The 22,378-nt window shown below is 33.5% G+C and overlaps 1 protein-coding gene across 1 annotated transcript in view; it reads right to left on the minus strand.

The window, feature by feature from the left end:
* Nucleotides 1-22,378, minus strand: part of LOC141296202 (RAC-alpha serine/threonine-protein kinase-like) — a 53,182-nt gene that overhangs the window by 27,214 nt on the left and 3,590 nt on the right. The window contains exon 2 of the mRNA XM_073827478.1: nt 15,952-16,084. Within this exon, the coding sequence (XP_073683579.1) occupies nt 15,952-16,000 (49 nt within the window). The 5' untranslated portion in view covers nt 16,001-16,084. The remainder of the gene's footprint in view (nt 1-15,951; nt 16,085-22,378) is intronic.

The raw sequence follows: 22,378 nt of genomic DNA on the forward strand, positions 1-22,378 counted from the left end.
ATCTATTAGGAAACGAAATATTTTACAGAAGATTGTCATATATAGTGATGAAAAAGTACAAAAGTGACAAAAAAAGGCAAACATCTGTTAGGAAACAAAATATTTTACAGAAGATTTGCATATAAAGCAACAAAGTACAAAAGTGACAAAAAAATTACAAAAATCATAGATAAAAAAAAATTACTGAATATTTTTCTATAAAGTGAGGAAAAAAAGGTAATTGTGCACAAAAAAGAGAGACACATCAAAGGTTTCTTCAGTGCTCAGTGACTGTTTTGTCACTTTACAAGAAAATCTTGAGTGAAATATTGAGTTTCTTAATGGATCTTTGATTCTGAACTTACTTCCTTCTGTTTTCTATTGTCACATGCATAATATGATCATCCATGAAACATTTATCAGCTTATCAGCAATTATTTATCAGCAAGTTGTTGTAAAACTGCCAGAAAAGTTTGTTACTGATGCTTTGTGTGAATGACGCAAGTCATTAATCTATTAAATATTCAACAGTTATTTAAAAACAAAAAAAATGCTGTCGAATGGCACAGACGCTGAACGGGGCAACTTTTAAAGGTCATTTTCGACAAAAAAAAAAAAATCCAGAGTTGTAACAGCATAGCAGTACTAAAAATCCTGCAAGGCCAGACTTTTGACTAACATCTGGGGCCTTATGTCTACAACTTTGCATAGATTTCATCCTAAAAGTCTGTGTATGCACAAAAGGCAGATTTTCCATAAGCACAAACGTGTCTGATTTATAAAACCGTACGATTGCAAGAATCTGCACCAAATTGCCTTTAGACATCCCAGTCAGTGAAAGATATGCATACATGCATCTACAAATCATCCCCAAAATAACCATATATGGAGGCAATTTGGCTATGCATAACCTCATCTGCATATAATTTCCATATGCATGTGATAATATGTTAACATTAGCCTACAAGACACTATGAAAATATGAGACACAGACTACATCATTCTATTTCATTATTCTTCACTCACAGGAGTAAACAAATGCATATGCACAATCCAAAGTTTATTTTTTATAAATCCTGATATGTGCATGAAAGATTGTGTATGAACACAATGAGCATTGACATGTATGCATGTAAGCAATTCTACATGCACATGTTTTTTTCTATTAAAGTGTCCAATTAGACAAGCTCTTAAAAATATAGTTGCTTTAGAAGGTTCTTCAAGCGATGCCATAGAAGAACCATTTTTGGTTCCACATTTTTGACCATTCAGTCAAAGGTTCTTTGAAGAACCATTTCTTTCTTACCTTTTTAAGAAGAACCTTCTTTCGCCACAAAGAACCTTTTGTGAAACAGAAAGGTTCTTCAGATGTTTAAGGTTCTTTATGAAACCATTTAGACAAAAAATGTTGAAGCACCTTTATTTGTAAGAGTGCAGGAAGAGACATGTCTGTGTTTCTCTTCTGTCACTGACCTCTAAAATTAACGACTAGCTCAGCAAACGCTTCTAAAAATGTAAGGTTTGTAAGTTCTAAAAGCTAAGATTACAAATATGAGGTTCTAAAATGTAAAGTCCTAAAAAATATCAGGTTTTTAAAATTAAAAGTTCTAAAAATGTAAAATTTTAAAAGATCTAAGCTTAAAAAACTAAGCTTCTAAAATGTAACATTCTAAAAATTTTACGTTTCTAAAATGTAACTTTCTACATCTGTCAGGTTTTGAAATTCTAAAGTTTTAAAAATCCAAGGTTCTAAAATGTAAGATTCTAAAAAAAAATCGGGTTTTAAAAATCTAAGGTTCTAGAAATTTAAAGTCCTAAACATGTGAGGTTTTGAAAATCTAAAGTTCTAAAAAACACATTAAAAAACATCTAAGGTTCTAAAATTTCAGATTTTAAAAACCTAAGGTTCTAAAATGTAAAGTTCTAAATATGTTATATTTGGATGTAAAGTTTAAAAATTTAATGTTCAAAAAAGTAAGCTGCTAAAAATCTAAGATTTTAAAATGTAAAGTTGTAAATAGGTCAGGTTTTGAAAATCTAAAGTTCTAAAAAAATAAGATTTTAAAAATCTAAGGTTCTAAAATGTTCAGATTTTAAAAAATCTAAGGTTCTAAAATGTAGAGTTCTAAATATGTCAGGATTATTTTTTTAAATCTAAAGTTCTAAAAATATCAAGTTTTAAAAATCTAAGGTTCTAAAAATTTAAAGTTCTAAAAATGTAAGCTTCTAAAAATCTAACATTCTAAAATCTAAGGTTCTAAAGTGTGTCAGGTTTTGAAAATTTAAAATTCTAAGAAATTAAGGTTTTAAAAATCTAAGGTTTTAAAAATTTGAAGTTTTAAAAACAAAGTTAAAAACGTAGGCTTCTAACAATCTAACATTGTAAAGTCTAAAGTTCTAAATTGTAAAGTTCTAAATATGTCAGGTTTTGAAAATCTAAAGTTCTAAAAATTAAGGTTTTGAAAATCCATGGTTCTAGAATGTTGAGATTTTAAAAATCTAAGGTTCTAAAATGTAAGGTTCTCAATATGTCAGGTTTTGAAAATCTAAAGTTACATCTAAATGTAAGGTTCAAAAAAGTCAGCTTCTAAAAATCTAACATTCTAAAATCTAAGGTTCTAAAATGTAATGGTCTAAATATGTCAGGTTTTGAAAATCTAAAGTTCTAAAAATTAAGGTTTTAAAGATCTAAGGTTTAAAAAATCCATGGTTCTAGAATGTTGAGACTTTAAAAATGTAAGTTTCTATAATGTAAGGTTATAAATATCTAAGGTTTAAAAAAAATAAGCTTCTAAAAATCTCAGGTTCTAAAATCTAAGGTTGTAATTGTGTAAAGTTCTAAATATGTCAGGTTTTGAAAATCTAAAGTTAAAAAAAAAGGTTTTAAAAATCTAGGGTTTTAAAAATCCTAGGTTCTAGAATGTTGAGATTTTAAAAATCTAAGGTTCTAAATATCTAGGGTTCAAAAAAGTAAGCTTCTAAAAATCTAACATTCTAAAATCCAAGCTTCTAAATTTCTAGTTTCAGCATTATATCAAATTCCTGTAATGTAACATTAATGTTAAATCTTCAACACTTGCATCAAACAACCTTTGTGTGATTGTGTAATTGTTTGAAACCTCTTTTCACTCGTATAACTTTACTCATCTAAATACAAAGAATCATCTCTCTCACCCACTTGACAAACACATTCTGGAACAACAGCAACTCTAACAGCTGAAGATCCCCACTATGATGGATGTCAGAGCTGGGCGAGACCACAGCGATCAGAAACACTCAGAAACAGAAGAGGAGAAAAAGAAAGAGAGAGACTGAAGATGAAGGCAGAGTGAACAAGAGAAAAATGGGCCGGACGCGCAGCACAATTGCAGAGCAGGAGGTTTCGGCACAGAAAAGTAAGCACACAGCGGGTGCGCCGCTGCGGCAGATACGCAGACAGAAGCGGACCCTGCTGGCGCGCACACACACGCGCGCTCGCCCTCCCTTCTGACAGCTGCACTCTGGCAATTTACATCTCTCCAGCACATTTAGCAGGAGCCTGTCTGCCATCACCCGCAGCACAGGGACCTGCTGGCCTCCAGACAGCAGACAGAGCGCGCTCCACCCGGGGAGCCGTGATCCGCCGCTGCCCCTTCCAGCCAGAGCACCGGCGCTGACGGCACGCCTCAGCTGTCACGTTTGGACACTGATGAATAGAGTCAGAGGAGAGGAGACATGCATACATGGGAAAGAGATCATCATAGGCCAGTCGGATGAGAAATTAGCTCTTTTAGGAGCACTTCATGACATGCGGTACACTCTTAAAAATAAAGGTGCTTCACGATACCTGAAGAACCTTTTTTGTTTAAAAAGTTTCATGAAGAACCTTTAATAAAAAATTAAGGTTTTAAAAATCGAAGGTTCTAAAATGTAAAGTTTTAAAAAATTAAAGTTAAAAAAGTAAGCTTCTAAAAAGCTAACATTCTAAAATGTTACGTTCTTATGTCAGGTTTTAAAAATTTTAATTGTAATTTTTTTTTTTTTACTTTATTTTAGAATCTTAGATTTTTAAAACCTTATTTATTTTAGAACTTTAGATTTTCAAAACCTGGCATATTTACAACTTTACATTTTAGAACCTTAGATTTTTAAAATCTGAACATTTTAGAACCAAGCCTGGATTTCTGAAACCATATACAGTATTTTAGAATGTTAGATTTTTAGAAGTCTACTTTTTTGAACCTTAATTTTTTAGAACTTTATATTTTTAGAACCATGGGTTTTTAAAACCTGATATTTTTGTTTAGAACTTTAGATTTTCAAAACCTAAAATAAAAAGAACTTTACATTTTAGAACCTTAGATTTTAAAAATCGGAACATTTTAGAACCTTAGATTTTTAGAATCTTATTTTAGAACTTTAGATTTTCAAAACCTGGCATATTTACAACTTTACCTTTTAGAACCTTTTATTTTTAAAATCAGAACATTTTAGAACCAAGTTTGGATTTTTAGAACCATAGATTTTAGAATGTTAGATTTTTAGAAGCCTACTTTTTATAACCTTACATTTTTAAAACTTTACATTTTTAGAACCTTAGGTTTTTAAAACCTGTTTTTTTGTTTAGAACTTTAGATTTTCAAAACTTAAAATAAAAAGAACTTTACATTTTAGAACCTTAGATTTTTAAAATCAGAACATTTTAGAACCAAGCTTGGATTTTTTGAAACCATAGACTTTAGAATGTTAGATTTTTAGAAGCCTACTTTTTTGAACCTTAAATTTTTAGAACTTTACATTTTTAGAAACGTAGGTTTCTAAAACCTGATATATATTTTTTAGAACTTTACATTTTCAAAACCTTAGATTTTAAAATTCTGAACATTTTAGAACCTTAATTTTTTTAGAACTTTGTATTTTCAAAACCTTAATTGTAAAGTTCCTAAATAAATAAGGTTTTAAAAATCTAAGGTTCTAAATGGTTCAGATTTTAAAAATCTAAGATTCTAAAATAAAGTTAAAAAATTTAAATAAAAGTTTTAAATGTCAGGTTGACAATGCAAAGTTCTAAAATGTCCAAATTTTAAAAATCTAAGGTTCTAAAATGTAAAATTCTAAAAAAAATACTGTTTTTTAAAAATCTAAGGTTCTAGAAATTTAAAGTTTTAAAAATTTAAAGTTAAAGTAAGATTTTTTAAGGTTCTTTGTGGTGAAAGAAGGTTCTTCAGATTATAAAAGGGTAAGAAACAGATGGTTCTTTAAAGAATTGCTGTCTGAATGGTTCTTTGTGAAACCAAAAACGGTTCTTCTACGGCATCGCTGTGAAGAACCTTTTAAAGCACCTTTATTTTTAAGAGTGTAATGGGCTTCATTCTTAAAAAATAAAGGTTCTTTATTGGCATCAATGGCTCTTTGAAGAACCTTGAACATCCATGGAACCTTTCAAATGCAGAAGAGGTTCTTTGTAAAAACATTACATTATATATATATATATTAACATTATCACATTCAAAATGCCAGTAAACTGTTGTACATGCAATTTTAAGTCTTGGATCTTCAGAAAAGCTTGTATATGTAAAGTACTGCAGTCTCTGGTGAGTTGAATAATTTCGAATGCAACTGTAAATGCAGACTTGGTGAACAATTTTTTCCAAAACATTAAAGTCATCTTACTGACCCCAAAACTCATAAACGGTAGTGTATATATATAAATATACAGTTAGTGTGAAATTAAATGACTCATATTGTGATATACAAATTTAGCCATAGCTCTAAAAGTGCTCAGTGTATCAAGTATAAACATGACTGATGTAAACCAGATTGTACACTGATTCTAGGAAACCGTGTAGAAGCCGGTCAATAAAGCTGGTGCTTTCCGCACCAGTGCAACACGATCCATGACAGTGTCGCCTGAAGCTAAAATGAGCCAATTAGTGTTCAGCAGGTACTTTTGGTGACATCTGTAAATTGTGAGAACAAAAAGGATACAAATCCCTTGCCATCATGGCAAATTAACTGTGCACAAATAAAAAAGTAACAGAAAAAGGTGAGAAAATTGGTGTACTAAAAGTGTTAAGAGATACTTGCCATCATATCTACAATGCTAGTAAAGAGAAAAAAGTGAAAGTAACTGAAAGTGAAAGCTAAAAAAGAGACACAAAAGAACGTTTTTTAAAAGGTAGATCTATGGCAGAGGTAACAGAGATGTGTCAGTGTCAAACTCAGAGTTTGAGATGTGAGTTTTGTGAATTTAAAGCCGAGCGGCACACCCTCATACACAGACATACACAACCTACAGCCACAGACACACCCAGACTAGACCACCAGTGACGCCCGGTGCTCTCTAATCATACGAGCAACCCGTCTTTACATGCAACTGCACACATCTAACATCTGAAACACACAAGTCAACAATGATGAACTGACTTTGACTGAAAAACTGAGTGTTTAATATTGTCATCTTACATTATCGACACCATTTTCTTGATTAATACTATAAAGCTGCTTTGACACAATCTCTATTGTATAAAGCACTAAATAAATAAAGGTGACTTGACAACTGTGTTTCTGAGACACTGTATTAAAGCTGAATGTGTATGTGCTGCGTTTGTGCTCTAGGCTAGAATGATTCCTCAAATCATGTGTGTTGCTGAAGTGATCAGATGCATCATATTCACCTGCTGAAAACATCCCACAGAACATTTACATAAAATTGAAATCAGATCACAAAAAATAGCAATGGCATATCAACTCCTGGCAACCACTCATAACAGTCCAGGCAACATCAGGGCAACACCCTGGCAACCACTTAACACTCTAGCATCATTGTAGCAACCATATAGCAACACCCAGGCAACCACAAAGCAACACTCTAACATCATAACAACAACAACAACAACACCCTAGCAACACCCAGGCAACCACTCATAACACTGTAGTATCATAACAACACCCTGACAACCACATAGCAACACCCAGGCAACCACAAAACAACACTCTAGCATTGTCCCAGCAATCACAGATCAATGCCTTGGCAACCACTCATAACACTCTAGTATTATAACACCCCCCTGACAACCACATAGCAACACCCAGGCAACCATTTGCAACACTCATCATTACACCACCATGGCAGACACAAAGCAACACTCTAGCATCATAACACTCTATCAACCACATAGCAACACCCTGGCAAACACTCTAGCAACATTCTAGCAACCAATGCAACACCTAAGCAACCACTCACAACACTTTAGCATCATAACAACACCCTGGCAACCACTTAAAAGACTCTAGCATCATCTTAGGTACCACATAAAAACACCCAGGCAACCACTTGCTACACTCTAGCATCATACCACCATGGCAACCACATAGCAACAACCTGGTAAACACAAAGCAACACTCTAGCATCATAACAACACCCTAGCAACCACTTAACACTCCAGCATCATCCTAGCAACCACTTAGCAACACTCGGGTAACCACTTACAACACTCTAGCATCATAGTAACACCCAGACAACCACATAGCAACACCCTGGCAACCACTTAACACTCAAGCATCATCCTAGCAACCACAAAGCAAAACCCAGGCAACCACTTGCAACACTCAAGCATCATAGTAACACTCAGACAACCATATAGCAACACCCTGGCAACCACTTAACACTCCAGCATCATCCTAGCAACCACAAAGCAAAACCCAGGCAACCACTTGCAACACTCAAGCATCATAGTAACACTCAGACAACCACATAGCAACACCCTGGCGACCATTTAATGATCTACAATCATCCTAGCAACCACATAGCAACACCCTGGCAACCACACACAACACTCTAGCAACATAGCAACACTCAGACAACCACTAACAACACTCTAGCATCATAGTAACATCCTGACAACCACATAGCAACACCCTGGCAACCATTCACAACATTCGAACAACATTTTTTTTTAGAAAATGTATATGTCTATTTTTGTGTGATTTCTTTATTTCTACTTTGTCTTTTGGACAAAAGAAATCCATAAAGTACCGTCATCCAGTAAATAAGTCATAAATTCACTTCCCCCTATTCTATCTAATTTCCCCTTCATTAGTGTAACGAGGGGACGTTTCTTTACAGAAAGCCAGTCACAGCTCAGATAATGGAGAGCTCAGCTCATGAATCAGGCCTCAGTTTTAATGGCCTTCACTGAGCTCTTGGCCCTGATGTTCTTTGGCTGGTTCTTTGATGTTTCATCATGTCCTCACTTGGCAGAAAAACAGTACATTTTTGGCTTTGTAAAACATAACCTCTTTACGTTAGCTGGAATGAATCGGACGAACATATGACGTCAATCCCCTCCACATGCTGAAACAAAGAGAGAAGATCTCAAACTGCTGAGCTCTGGCAGACAAAACAGTCCTACAGAATGTCTCAAAACACTAAATAGATGTTCATTCGCACTCACAAACCCTATTAAATACAAATGGACATGTATTAGTTTCTTAATACATGTACATTATTCCAAGTATACAAAATATTGTCTTTTTACAATACAATTATTTCTGAAGAGAAACATCATTGATGAATTGTTCACAGTAAGAGCAGGAACATGAATAAAGAAAGCACATTCTGATTGCTGAACTTGAAAAGAGATATGGACAAAAAGTGGCACAAAGAAAAGAGGGAACAAAGTAATGTCAGTTTCCAGCACACACACATGAACATCAATACAGAATGGGCAGGTTAATGATGTTTTAAAGCAGGAAGCGAAAGCACCAGGTCATTCTCAGATCTAGAATGTGACCTTCTACAGTACAGGGATTGTGAGGTCGATGCCGTTTATGGAGCGTTTCCGTAGCTGGAGAACTGAATGCAGACTATAACAAACTTTGAATCCTCTTTATAACGCAGAAGAAATCCCTCGGCTGCTGCTGTTAAACTATATTTATAGACAAGAGCACAATGACCTGGATTCATAGAGGAACCATCACTGAGACAAAAACCCTCACGCTTCGGAAATCTGTCATTATACTTCATCAACAAGCCCAAGATACTACTAGTGATCAACGTGCAACAAATGCAACAAAAATGCATCTTCTGAGTGTTTGGTGCTTCCATTCATGCACTCGGCAGATTCATTTAATCAGTTCCTGCATTGCCTATGATTCAAAACAATGACCTTGGCATTGCTATTTGAGCTACAGGAATGCTATGCATTAAAGGAACAGTCAAAACTGAATACTCAGCTAATTATGGACTATTTGTGGTACTTCTTTGTGCTCCTTTTTGGACATTGTATTCTTCTAAAGCATGTGAAAAGAGCAGCGTGAATATCTAAACACCTCCTTTTGTGTAAGTGGCGAGTAAATGATAACAGTTTCATTTTATGGTAAATAGGGTGAACTTTAAATATTCCCCAATCCAACAGAGCTTAATTAACTGTGGACATGAACCAGCATTTCATCAAAACGATCCTGAAGGAATAACAATGGGTTTGGTAGAGATATTGTATAATACTTCACGATAAGAACATTTGCATTTCTACGCAGCAGCTTTGACAACAACAAGTGAAAAATCACTTGAAACTGCAAAAACAATTTCTTTCTCAGTAGATGCTCACCAGTGAATGAGTGCTATCAGAATGAGAGTCCAAACAGTGGATAAAAACATCATAATACTCCACAAGTAATCCACACCACTCCAGTCCATCAGTTAACTTCTTGAGAAGACAAAAACTGAAACAAATCTATCATCAAGAAGTTTAACTAAAATCTGAGTCCATAATACATAATACAATTTTCACTGGAGGAAGCATTCTCATGGAGTATTTTACTTAAAAAAAAAAAAGGTCCTAATGATAGATTTGTTTTAGCTTTTGGCTTCTCAAGATGTTAACTGATGGACAACCACTTGTAACACTCTAGCATCATCCTAGCAACCACTTAGCAACACCAAGGCAACCACTCACAACATTTTAACACCATAGCAACACCCAGGCAACCACTCTCAAAATTTTAACATCCTAGCAACACCCAGGCAACCACTCGCAACATTCTAACATCATAGCAACACCCAAGCAACCACTTATAACATTTTACCATCATAGCAACACCCAGGCAACCACTTGCAAAATTCTAACATCATAGCAACAGCCAGACAACCACTCGCAACACTCTTAACATCATTCTAGAAACCACATAGCAACAAGGCAACCACTCGCAACATTCTAACAATATAGCAACACCCAAGCAACCACTCATTACATTCTAACATCATAGCAATACCCAGGCAACCACTCCCAACACTCGAACTTCATTCTAGAAACCGCATAGCAACAAGGCAACCACTCATAACATTGTAACACCATAGCAACACCGAGGCAACCACTCGCAAAATTCGAACATCATAGGAAAACCCAGGCAACCACTCGCAACACTCTAGCATCATCCTAGCAACCACATAGCAACACCAAGGCAACCACTCGTAACACTCTAACATCATTCTAGAAAACACATCGCAACAAGGCAACTATTCATAACATTCTAACACCATAGCAACACCCAGGCAACCACTTGCAACACTCTAGCATCATCCTAGCAACCACAAAGCAAAACCAAGGCAACCACTTGCAACATTTTAACATCATAGCAACACCCAGGTAACCACTTGCAAAGCTCTAGCATCATTCTAGCAACCACATAGCAACACCCAGGCATCCACTTACAACACTCCAACATTATTCTAGAATCCACATAGCAACAAGGCAACCACTCGCAAAATTCTAACATCATAGCAACACCCAGGCAACCACTTGCAACACTCTAGCAACATCCTAGCAACCACATAGCAGCATTCTAACATCATAGCAACACCCAAGCAACCACTCATAACATTCTAACATCATAGCAACACCCAAGCAACCACTCATAACATTCTAACATCATAGCAACACCCAAGCAACCACTCATAACATTCTAACATCATAGCAACACCCAGGCAACCACTCATAACATTCTAACATCATAGCAACACCCAGGCAACCACTCATAATATTTTAACATCATAGCAACCATTACTTGTGGATTATTGTGATGTTTTTAGCAGCTGTTTGGACTCTCATTCTGACGGCACCCATTCACTGAAGAAGATGATGGAACAACACATTTCTCCAAACTTTAGGAAGAAACAAACTCATCCTAATCTTGGATGCCCTAAGGGTGAGGACATTTTCAGCACATTTTAATTTTTGGGTGAACTATTCCTTTGAAACAAGAAAAAAATGATCTGCCAGTGGGGTCAGAAAAATCAACATAACTCAAAGAGAAATAAGTTTACTTTTCTGACACCACTGGCAGATATTTGTTCCTGTTTTAAGTATAAACTCAATTCTTATCTTGCGTCATTTTGCATCTTAAGCAAATGTGTCTTGATTTAAGAATGTTTAGATATTTGTACTGGAAAACCGGACAGAAATACTGAAGAACAGCGCCTTGCACTGAATAGTCTGTATGTTCTTGAAACTAGAAGAGCTCAAATCTACGGACACGCACTCACATTCTTCTTGGACGGACGCTGTCAGATTCCACACCGTTGTATTAAACTCAGAGCGTGTGTTGTCTCTGGACAGCGGGCATCGAGACGGGTCAAACGCACTAAACAAACCGTCTGTGTGATGGCAGACGGTGGCAAAGGTGAGCTGACAGTGACGTGACATCTTCACCCGTCCACCAGAAGCCTTTTGCTCTGGCCGATGGGGACGGACGCCGTCCAATCAAAACACACGGACAGTCCCGGTGACATTTCACTGGGCACAGCTGCTGGCGCTCTGACAGCTGACCGGACAAACACTCCTGACGGGAGAGAGACGAAGAGAGAGATGCATGTGTGTGTGTGTGTGTGTGTGTGTGTGTGTGTAAGGATTTCAGACTGAAACTTTACCAAGTAAATCTGAAAATAATTTAAAGTATTTACACTTCCATTCAAAAGTTTGGGGTCAGACGGACTCTTTAATGTTTGTTTTTTTTTGAAAGAAGACTCTTCTGCTCACCAGGGCTGCATTTATTTACTGAAAAACTGTAAAAATGGTAAATATTTTTACAATTTAAAATAGCCGTTTTCTATGGAAGCCCATTTCTGCCACTAAATAAAATAAATAAATCTCTTTTTTTCTCAGAACTGTGAGATATAAGCGCACAATTGCTATAGTTATAAAGTCAAAATTGCTATATATAGTGTCAGAATTGCGAGATATAAACTCTGATTTTATAACTCACTATTATAACATGCAATTGTGACTTTATTTCTTAGAATTGCAAGTTTATATCATGCAATTCTGACTTTATAATTCGCAATTGCGAGTTGATATCACACAGTTGCAACTATTTTTCAGAATTGCGAGTTTATATCATGCAATTCTGACTTTATAATTCGCAATTGTGAGTTTATATCACACATTTGCAACTATTTATCAGAACTGCAAGATTACATCATGCAATACTGATTTTATAACTCGCAATTGCGAGTTGATATCACACAGTTGCAACTATTTTTCAGAATTGCGAGTTTATATCATGCAATTCTGACTTTATAATTCGCAATTGTGAGTTTATATCACACATTTGCAACTATTTATCAGAACTGCAAGATTACATCATGCAATACTGATTTTATAACTCGCAATTGCGAGTTTATATCACACAGTTGCAACTATTTTTCAGAATTGCGAGTTTATATCATGCAATTCTGAGAATTGCGGAATTATATCACTCTATTTTGCATTTATTTCTTAGAATTGGAAGTTTATATCATGCAATTCTGACTTTAGTACTCGCAATTGCAAGTTTATATTACAATTTTGACTTTATTTCTCAGAATTTGGAGTTTATATCATGCAACTGTGACTTTATTTCTTAGAATTGTGAGTTTATATCATACAATTGCAACTATTTATCAGAATTGCAAGTTTATATCATATATTATTTTATTTTTATTATTTTTATTTATATCACTCAATTTTGAATTTATTTCTTAGAATTTTCACACGATTCTTCAGAAATCATTCTAATATGCTGATTTGCTGCTCAAGAAACATTTCTGATTAATTTAGCAATGTTAAAAACAGTTGTTCAGCCCAAATTGTTTGTGGAAAATGTGATACATTTTATTTTTTAGGATTCACAGATGAATAGAAAGTTCAAAAGAGCAGCATTTACTTGAAACAGAAATATTTAGCAACATTATAAATGTCTTTACTCTCCCTTTTTTTATTCAATTTAAAGCATCCTTGACGAATGAAAGTATTTCGTTTAAAAAACATTTGCTTTCACTTTTAAATGAGTATGCGCACCACATAACTGGGGGAAAAGTCACAGACATTATTACAGTCGAAGAGCCAGACATTATTTCTAGAGGAAAACACACTTCCCGTCCCTGCGGACCCTCCATTCACATTTTTCTGTATCAGCCGCCGAGATCTAAATAACGGTCCTTCCCCTTCACCACCTCCTCCCTGTTTCCTGTTCTGGTTAACCAGACGGCCGTCTGACGTCACAGCGGAGTGGATCTTCTGCTAAAACCATCACACGCCACCGTTTGTGTCTCTAAACAGCAGCTCTGGTTAGCAGGGTGGATGTGATACGAGTTCATTCAACACGCATGCACAGAAATGTGTGAACATGTTGCTAAAAGCACCTCAAACACTAAAGTAACCATAACACGACCAGCTGACAAGTTTGACTAGTCATCTGCACATTAATATTCCAGATTTAACACATTCAAAACAATACGATCACATTCAATAGTCTTTGTATTCATATTTGCAATTAAACTGAATCAGCAACCTATCTCTTTTTTCTGCTTTATGATGCACAGCTGAATAAAAAAGAGGGAGGGGCTTGGTTCTATGCATCAGTTGTTGATTGGGCACTCAAAAAAAAATGGTAACCAATCGTAACCCATTTTTCAAACCTAACGTGACGTATTTAGTAAAACAGAATGTTCCATTAAAAGCATTGATTCTTATTTATGTGGACTTGATTGGACGGCGAAAAGTGTCTATATATGGCACACAATGATGCTTAAGGTCTTAATTTTAGTGAAAAACTATGTTGTTTGTTTTGTTTTATAGTACGGGTTCATTTGTTAACATTAGTGTGGTAAATAACATAAGCTAACAATGAACCAGTGTTATTTTAGTATAATTGAGATACTATCATAGTTTTAGTTAATATTTTCTTTTTTCATTATAATTTTAGTTAAATTTTTTTCATTTTACACCAATTATTGTTTTTGATCTAATTATATTTAATATTTAACTTGAGTTATTTTAGTACATCAAGATAAACCAAATTAAAATGACAAGTGTTGCAATATATATATTTTTTTATGGTTTTAATTTTAGTTTTGGTTTTAGTTAACTGTAATAAACTGTAATGAACAATATTTCTAAAGCATTATAATTCATTTATAATATTCATTTTTATTAATTAATTATTTATTATAAATGTATTTATTTATTATATTTATTATTAGTAGTATTAGTAGTAGTAGTAGTAGTAGTAGCATTTTGACATTTAGTCATACATTATTAAAATGCAATAAAAATTTCATTATAATTTTAGTTAAAGTTTTAGTAATTTTGTTGTGTTTTTTAATTTTTTGTATTTTTTTAATTGTATTAATATAATTATTATAAATGTTTTCTATATATTAATAATTTATTATATTTAATATTAGTAGTGGTAGTAGTAGAATTTTCACATTTAATCATAATCATAATTATTAAAATGCAATAAACCTAAAAATATAGAAGCCCCTTTTATCTCTCAATTCTGACTTTTTTCTCGGAATTGTGAGATATAAACTTGCAGTTCTGAGAAACAAAGTTGCAAATGCGTGATATAAACTCACAACTGTGAAATAAAAAGTCAAAATTGCGTGATATAAAGTCAGAATTTGGACTTTATTTCTTCCAATTCTGAGAAATAGTCACAATTGCGATATATAGTCATAATTCTGACTTTTTTCTCACAGTTGTGAGTTTAAAATCACAAAATACCGACTTTAAATCTTACATTTCTGAGAAAAGAAAAATCTGAATTGTGAGATAAACGTCGCAATAACTTTTTAAAATACAGGCTTCTATATAAAAAAAGCAATAAAATGCAATTAAATTAATAATGCACTGTGAACTAACATGAACAATTATATATATTCTAACAAAAACAAAAGTTTATAAAATCAAAAAAAAATATTGCTCTTTTGCACACTACAATAATCCTGGAATTTAATTTTAAATAATTCATTTCATTATTTTAATATTAATTTGCTCAGTATTTTTCAATGTATTAATTATTACAAATTTAATTTTATTTATTTATTATTATTATAACTACTAGTATTACTATTATTATAATTTTGACATTTAGTAATACATTATTAAAATGCAACAATGTTGTCCCCAAGAAATTTCAGCTTTTAGTATAAATATGTCAGCTTTATAAGTATCTAATAAGCTAGTGTGCTCCAAAACCATGGCAACTTTTGCATTTACAAGATATACGCATTCATGATAGTGTTGATGCATGTCATGCATTAACTAACCTCAATAACAAATTTTGTCTTTTGAATAACATTACTTATGAATCACACTCAGTAACCGGTATTTTAGACGGTAATAAGGGTGAACTTATGCTCATGTGGACTATAAATGATTGTGTAGGAGTTCAGAAACACAAACTCAAAATGTCCCGAGCCTTTCAGGGAAACTCCAGAATCAGCCGATCAAACGAATCTTTGATTCGTTATGAACTCAGTCAGCACTCTTGATGCTTTAGTGACTTGTTTACTAGAGCTTCCGCTATCTGTGTGTGAAAGCAGCCTGAAGGGAAAGCGCTCGAGCCGCTCTGTTCTCTCATGCAAATCGCTCTTCCTCTGTTTGCACTCAGAGCTAATGTTCAGCACGCTATCAGAGCTGATCGATACGCGTTAAAGCATGAACGCACCTCGCTTGTGGAGCCATCCCTCCTTCACGATCACCACGTCTGTCGTCATGCTCTCCGGTGGCAGACCGTCAGTCTATCCAGATCGGCCGAGTCCTTCGTTCCGGCCAGCGTAAAGCCTCTTCACACGGGTCACCTGCGGGAGAATGACGTGAAAACTACTTTAAAACACTTAAACTAAACTAACCACCTAAATCTAAACACTTAAAGGGACAGTTCAGCCAAAAATGACAATTGTGTCATCATTTACTCACATTTGAGCTTTTTCAAACATGTATGAGTTTCCAGTCCCTATTGACTTCCATTGTATTTTTTATCTAACTATGGAAGTCAATGGGTACCGTCAACTGTTTGGTTGCCAACATTCTTCAAAATAGGTTCATTTTGTGTTCAATAGAAAAAAAAAAAAACACTTAATGAAGCTAGAAAAATTTCACCCTCACGTTGCTGCGTAATGGTCCCCATTGACTTCTATAGTATATTATAAGAGTCAATGGGTACCGTCAACTGTTTGGTTGCCAACATTATTCAAAATATCTGTATTTTATGTTCAATAGAAAAAAAAGTTAATGATGAATTTCACTATTAAGTTGTTGTGTAATGGTCCCCATAGACTTCCATAGCATATAAAAAACATACTATAGAAGTCAATGGGTACCGTCAACTGTTTGGTTGCCAACATTCTTCAAAATATCTTCATTTTGTGTTCAAAAAAAAAAAAGTAAATTATGCCAAAATAATTTCACCCTCATGTTGCTGCGTAATGGTCCCCATTGACTTCTATAGTATATTATAAGAGTCAATGGGTACCGTCAACTGTTTGGTTGCCAAAATTATTCAAAATATCTGTATTTTACGTTCAATAGAAAAAAAAAGTTAATGATGAATTTCACTATTAAGTTGTTGTGTAATGGTCCCCATAGACTTCCATAGCATATAAAAAACATACTATAGAAGTCAATGGGTACCGTCAACTGTTTGGTTGCCAACATTCTTCAAAATATCTTCATTTTGTGTTCAATAGAAAAAAAAAAAACGTAATGAAGCTAGAAAAATTTCACCCTCACGTTGCTGCGTAATGGTCCCCATTGACTTCTATAGTATATTATAAGAGTCAATGGGTACCGTCAACTGTTTGGTTGCCAACATTATTCAAAATATCTGTATTTTATGTTCAATAGAAAAAAAAGTTAATGATGAATTTCACTATTAAGTTGTTGTGTAATGGTCCCCATAGACTTCCATAGCATATAAAAAACATACTATAGAAGTTAATGGGTACCGTCAACTGTTTGGTTGCCAACATTCTTCAAAATATCTTCATTTTATGTTCAATAGAAAAAAAAAAGAGTAAATGAAGCCAGAATAATTTCAGCCACATGTTGTTGCATAATGGTCCCCATTGACTTGCCTTAGTATACTATAAGAGTCAATGGGTACCGTCAACTGTTTGGTTGCCAACATTATTCAAAATGTCTTCAATTTGTGTTTAATAGACAAAAAAATTAATGATGGCAGAATTATTTCACCCTAAAGTTGTTGTGTAATGGTCACCATTGACTTCCATAGTATACTATGAGTCAATAGGTACCGACAACAGTTTGGTTGCCAACATTCTCCAAAATATCTTCACATATAGAAGTCAATGGGTACCGTCAACTGTTTGATTACCAACATTCTTAAAAATATCTGTATTTTATGTTCAATAGAAAAAAAAAGTTAACAATGAATTTCACTATTAAGTTGTAATGTAATGGTCACCATTGACTTCCATAGTCTAGAAAAAAATACTATGGAAGTCAATGGATACAGTCAACTGTTTGGTTGCCAACATTATTCAAATTATCTATATTTTGTGTTCAATAGGAAAAAAAACAAGTAAATGATGCCAGAATAATTTCACCCTTATGTTGTTGCGTAATGGTCCCCATTGACTTCCATAGTATACTATAAGAGTCAATGGGTACCGTCAACTGTTTGGTTGCCAACATCCTTCAAAATATCTTCATTTTGTGTTCAATAGAAAAAAAAGAGTAAATGAAGCCAGAATAATTTCAGCCACATGTTGCGTAATGGTCCCCATTGACTTCCACAGTATAGAAAACAATTTTCAATGGGTACCGTCAACTGTTTGGTTACTAATATTCTTTAAAATATCTTCATTTTGTGTTCAATTGAAAAAAAATGAATGACAGCAGAATTATTTCACACTCAAGTTGTTGCATCATGGTCCCCATTGACTTCCATACTATAGAAAAACGTGACGGTGAAATTTTTCTGGCTTCATTAAGTTTTTTTTTTTTTCTATTGAACACAAAATGAACCTATTTTGAAGAATGTTGGCAACCAAACAGTTGACAGTACCCCTTGACTTCCATAGTTAGATAAAAAAATACAATGGAAGTCAACGGGTACCGACAACCATTTGGTTGCCAGCATTCTTCAAAATATCTTCATTTTGTGTTAAAAAAAAAAAAAGTAAATTATGCCAAAATAATTTCACCCTCATGTTTTTGCATAATGGTCCCCACTGACTTCCACAGCATATAAAAAAAAAACATACTATGGAAGTCAATGGGTACCGTCAAATGTTTGGTTGTCAACATTCTTCAAAATATAATTTTCTGTTCAATAGAAAAAAAAAGTAAATGAAGCCAAAATAATTTCACTCTCATGTTGTTATGTAATAGTCCCAATTGACTTCCATGGTATATAAAAAAACATACTATAGAAGTCAATGGGAACTGTCAACTGTTTGGTTGCCAACATTCTTCAAAATATTTTGTGTTCAATAGAAAAAAAACCTTAATGAAGCCAGAATAATTTCACCCTCATGTTGTTGCATAATGGTCACCATTGACTTCCATAGTTCAGAAAAATGTATTATGTATTATTATTATTAAGTCAATGGGTACCGACAACTGTTTGATTACCAACATTCTTCAAAATATATTAATTTTGAGTTCAATAGAAATATAGAATATTTCACCCTTAATTTGTTGCAAAATGGTCCCCATTGACTTCCAGTGTATATGAAAAACATACTATAGAAGTCAATGGGTACCGTCAACTGTTTAATTACCAACATTCTTCAAAATATCTTAATTTTGTGTTTAATAGAAAAAAAACATAATGGTGACAGAAATATTTCATAATGGTCCCCATTGACTTCTATAGTGTAGAAAAAAATAGTATAGAAGTCAATAGGTACCAACGACTGTTGCCAACATTCTTCAAAATATCTTCTTTCAGTTGAGCAGAAGAAAAAACTCATACAGGTTTGAAATAACTTGACACAATGTTTATTTTTTGGGTGAACTGCCCCTAATAAACAGAGAAAGTCTCTAGACATTTAAGCCTTGAAAATAATTCTACATGATTATTTTATTTTATTTGGTTGATAAATCAATATAAAAATAAAATCAATTTAAAAGCACATTGAACACATAAATTTGTGATAAAATGTGGAAACTCCATCTAAATCAAATTTAGAAATTTCAAACATCTTTTTTGAAACAAAGTAATTCTTTAATTCATCAAGGATGCATTAAACTGATCAAAAAGCAACAGTAAAGACATTTATAATGTCACAGAATATTTATATTTTAAATAAATGCTCTTCTTTTGAACTTTATATTCTTCAAAAAATCCTAAAAATCATATTATAATGATTTCTGAAGAATCATGTGACACTGACGACTGCAGTAATGATGCTGAAAATTCAGCTTTGACCACAGAAATAAATTACATTTTAACATAGAAAAACAGCTGTTTTAAATTGTAATAATATTTCAAAATATTAATAAAATGAATGCAGACTTGTTGAGCAGAAGAGACAGTTTAAGTAACATTAACAAATCTTACGGACCCCAAACTGTTGAAAGACATTACAGGATATGCATTTCTTAATTTAACGCTATATGTTTATGTAAATGCTAATAAACTGTCTGATAAACTTAACGCCATTTTCTGTGGTAAAAATCACTGTGGTAAAACCAACACGCAACTTCCAGCAACAGTTTCTAAATGCATTGACAATACTCAGAAATCAAACTGCATTGCCACTGAAGTTCATCTGTCCTTTTCAAAACCTCACTGACACACTTTCGATACGTTCTGAGTCAATCAGCGATCCATTTATTACTATTCACCCTCCACAACAACAACAATAACTGCTGCATGTCTGCAGCGCTCGACCGGCAGAGATAATGTGACACAGTATCATGCTTGCTGCAGAAGCCACCACTTCCTGTGCGAAAGGAAGACGACTTTCAAAAGTTGGCACCATCGTAAATAAACACAAACGTGTTGACCAGCGACTGCCGGCTTTACAGGAACTCTTATTTATTTATGATAAGCAAAGTTGAGACGGGGCCAGAAGGAAGCAGAAGGCGCCTCATATTAACGGAGTCACCTGTAAGCAATGATTTGAGAGCCGGGATGCCCCTCGTATTCGCTCTGTTCTAAATCAAGTGTGCCGCCTACGTAGACAGCTTTCTAGTGTTTAGCACCATCATATATTTAGAATGAAAAAATGAAAAAACAAATAGGTAGGATGTACTTGAAGAAAGCTAGGAAACAATTTGCACACAATTACAGCTAGAAACTTAATATAGAAATAATTGAGTAGAAGCAAAAAGACTAAAATAATATTTTGTTGTAAAACGTACTCCAATAATGTCGATTTACAACTTGAAAAGTCTGTTTTACAGTGTACACTAACAAAAATTAATGCAGGATTTACTTTGAACCCATTTTGACTCAGAATTATTTATTTATTAATTATTTTATAAATAATTACAAAGAAAATACAAGTGCAAGTAACACAATTAAACCTGTTTTTTTAAAATAGAAAAAATAATACAGTCTAACTTTTTTATTTATAACTCGAATTTTTTTTTTTGCAGAATACAAAACAAACATTTTGCATGCACAATACATAATATATAAAATATTATTTACAAATATTTAGCACACACAATTAGTGAGTAAAATACTTTCACAATTTATTCTGTCATATAATTTTAGAATTTAATTATAGTGTTTGGTTCATGTGTTACTGGATTGCACATCTGGAAAAAATAGGCAGAAAAATAAACATAAGAGACTGAATTTCTATTTATTTACCTGTAAAATGTACGCAACATATAACGTATATATATATATATATATATATATATATATATATATATATATATAGGTACTGTATATACACTTATCATATACTATGATATACTATTTTATATAAAGACACAAATATTAATACTTACACTTAACATAAAAACTTCAATTTTGTATTAAATGTGTTTAGAAATATTTTTTTATTTAAGAATATTATATAAAATTTTAATTTTTGTTAATTTTTTATATACAATTTTATATAAAATACAAAAATGTTTAAATTATTAATACTTAAACATTTTTAGATTTTCATGACTATTTTATAATAAATAAAATTGAAGTTTTTAACTATTGAAACTATTTTCAGTTATTACAAAAACAGCATGTCAAAAATTTAAGTTTTTGTTAGTGTTTTATAAACTATTTATATATAATAACATACAATAGTTAAAAGAGTCATCACATGTTTTTAATCACATCATTCACATATTTAAAACACTTTTAGAATTTAACTATTACAGTATTATAATTTTGGTTCATGTGTGTGGATATCACATCTGACAAACAGGCAGAGAAATAAAAATACGAGATGCACGGCTAACAAAAATAAAGACAGAAGCAAGCGAGTATGTTTTGGCCCTGAGCAGCAAACCCAGACCTGCTTTTCAACATGAGCCCAGTGTTTTTACTGCAACACTCCACACTCAAACACACACACAGAGAGAGAGAGAGCGAGTGTATGGCAAGCAGCCAAAGCCGGCCATCTGAATGAACCCAATACCCCGCTTAGGGTCACATGATCTGCGGGGCCCGAGGCCCTTCACTCGCGGTCCCACCCTGATTAAAGTCATTCACGATTCCGCTACTGTCTGTACTCAGCCTCCATTCAATGCAAATGAGACACACATGCTCAACTGGTTATATGATGTGGATATGAGGATAAAATCTCATTTACACACTCACAGAAAACAATCAAGCGCCTCTGCTTCTGTTTTTCCAAGCTCACGTTTAAAATCACTCTTGACTTTACACTATAAATTTTCCAGGACTAGTGTTGCACGATATTCCGGAACTAAAAAAGCATCACGATTAGTGTTGTGGAAAGTTACTTTTAAAAGTAATGCATTACAATATTGAGTTACTCCCTAAAAAGTAACTTATTACGTTACTTAGTTACTTTTTAGGAAAAGTAATGCATTACAATATTTAGTTATTCTCTAAAAAAGTAACTAATTACGTTACTTAGTTACTTTTTATGGAAAGTAATGTGTTATGTAAAAATAAAAGTTTGGTTTAACTTGACAGAAAT

Source organism: Garra rufa, chromosome 21 (assembly GCF_049309525.1).
Source record: "Garra rufa chromosome 21, GarRuf1.0, whole genome shotgun sequence".
Lineage (NCBI taxonomy): Eukaryota > Metazoa > Chordata > Actinopteri > Cypriniformes > Cyprinidae > Garra > Garra rufa.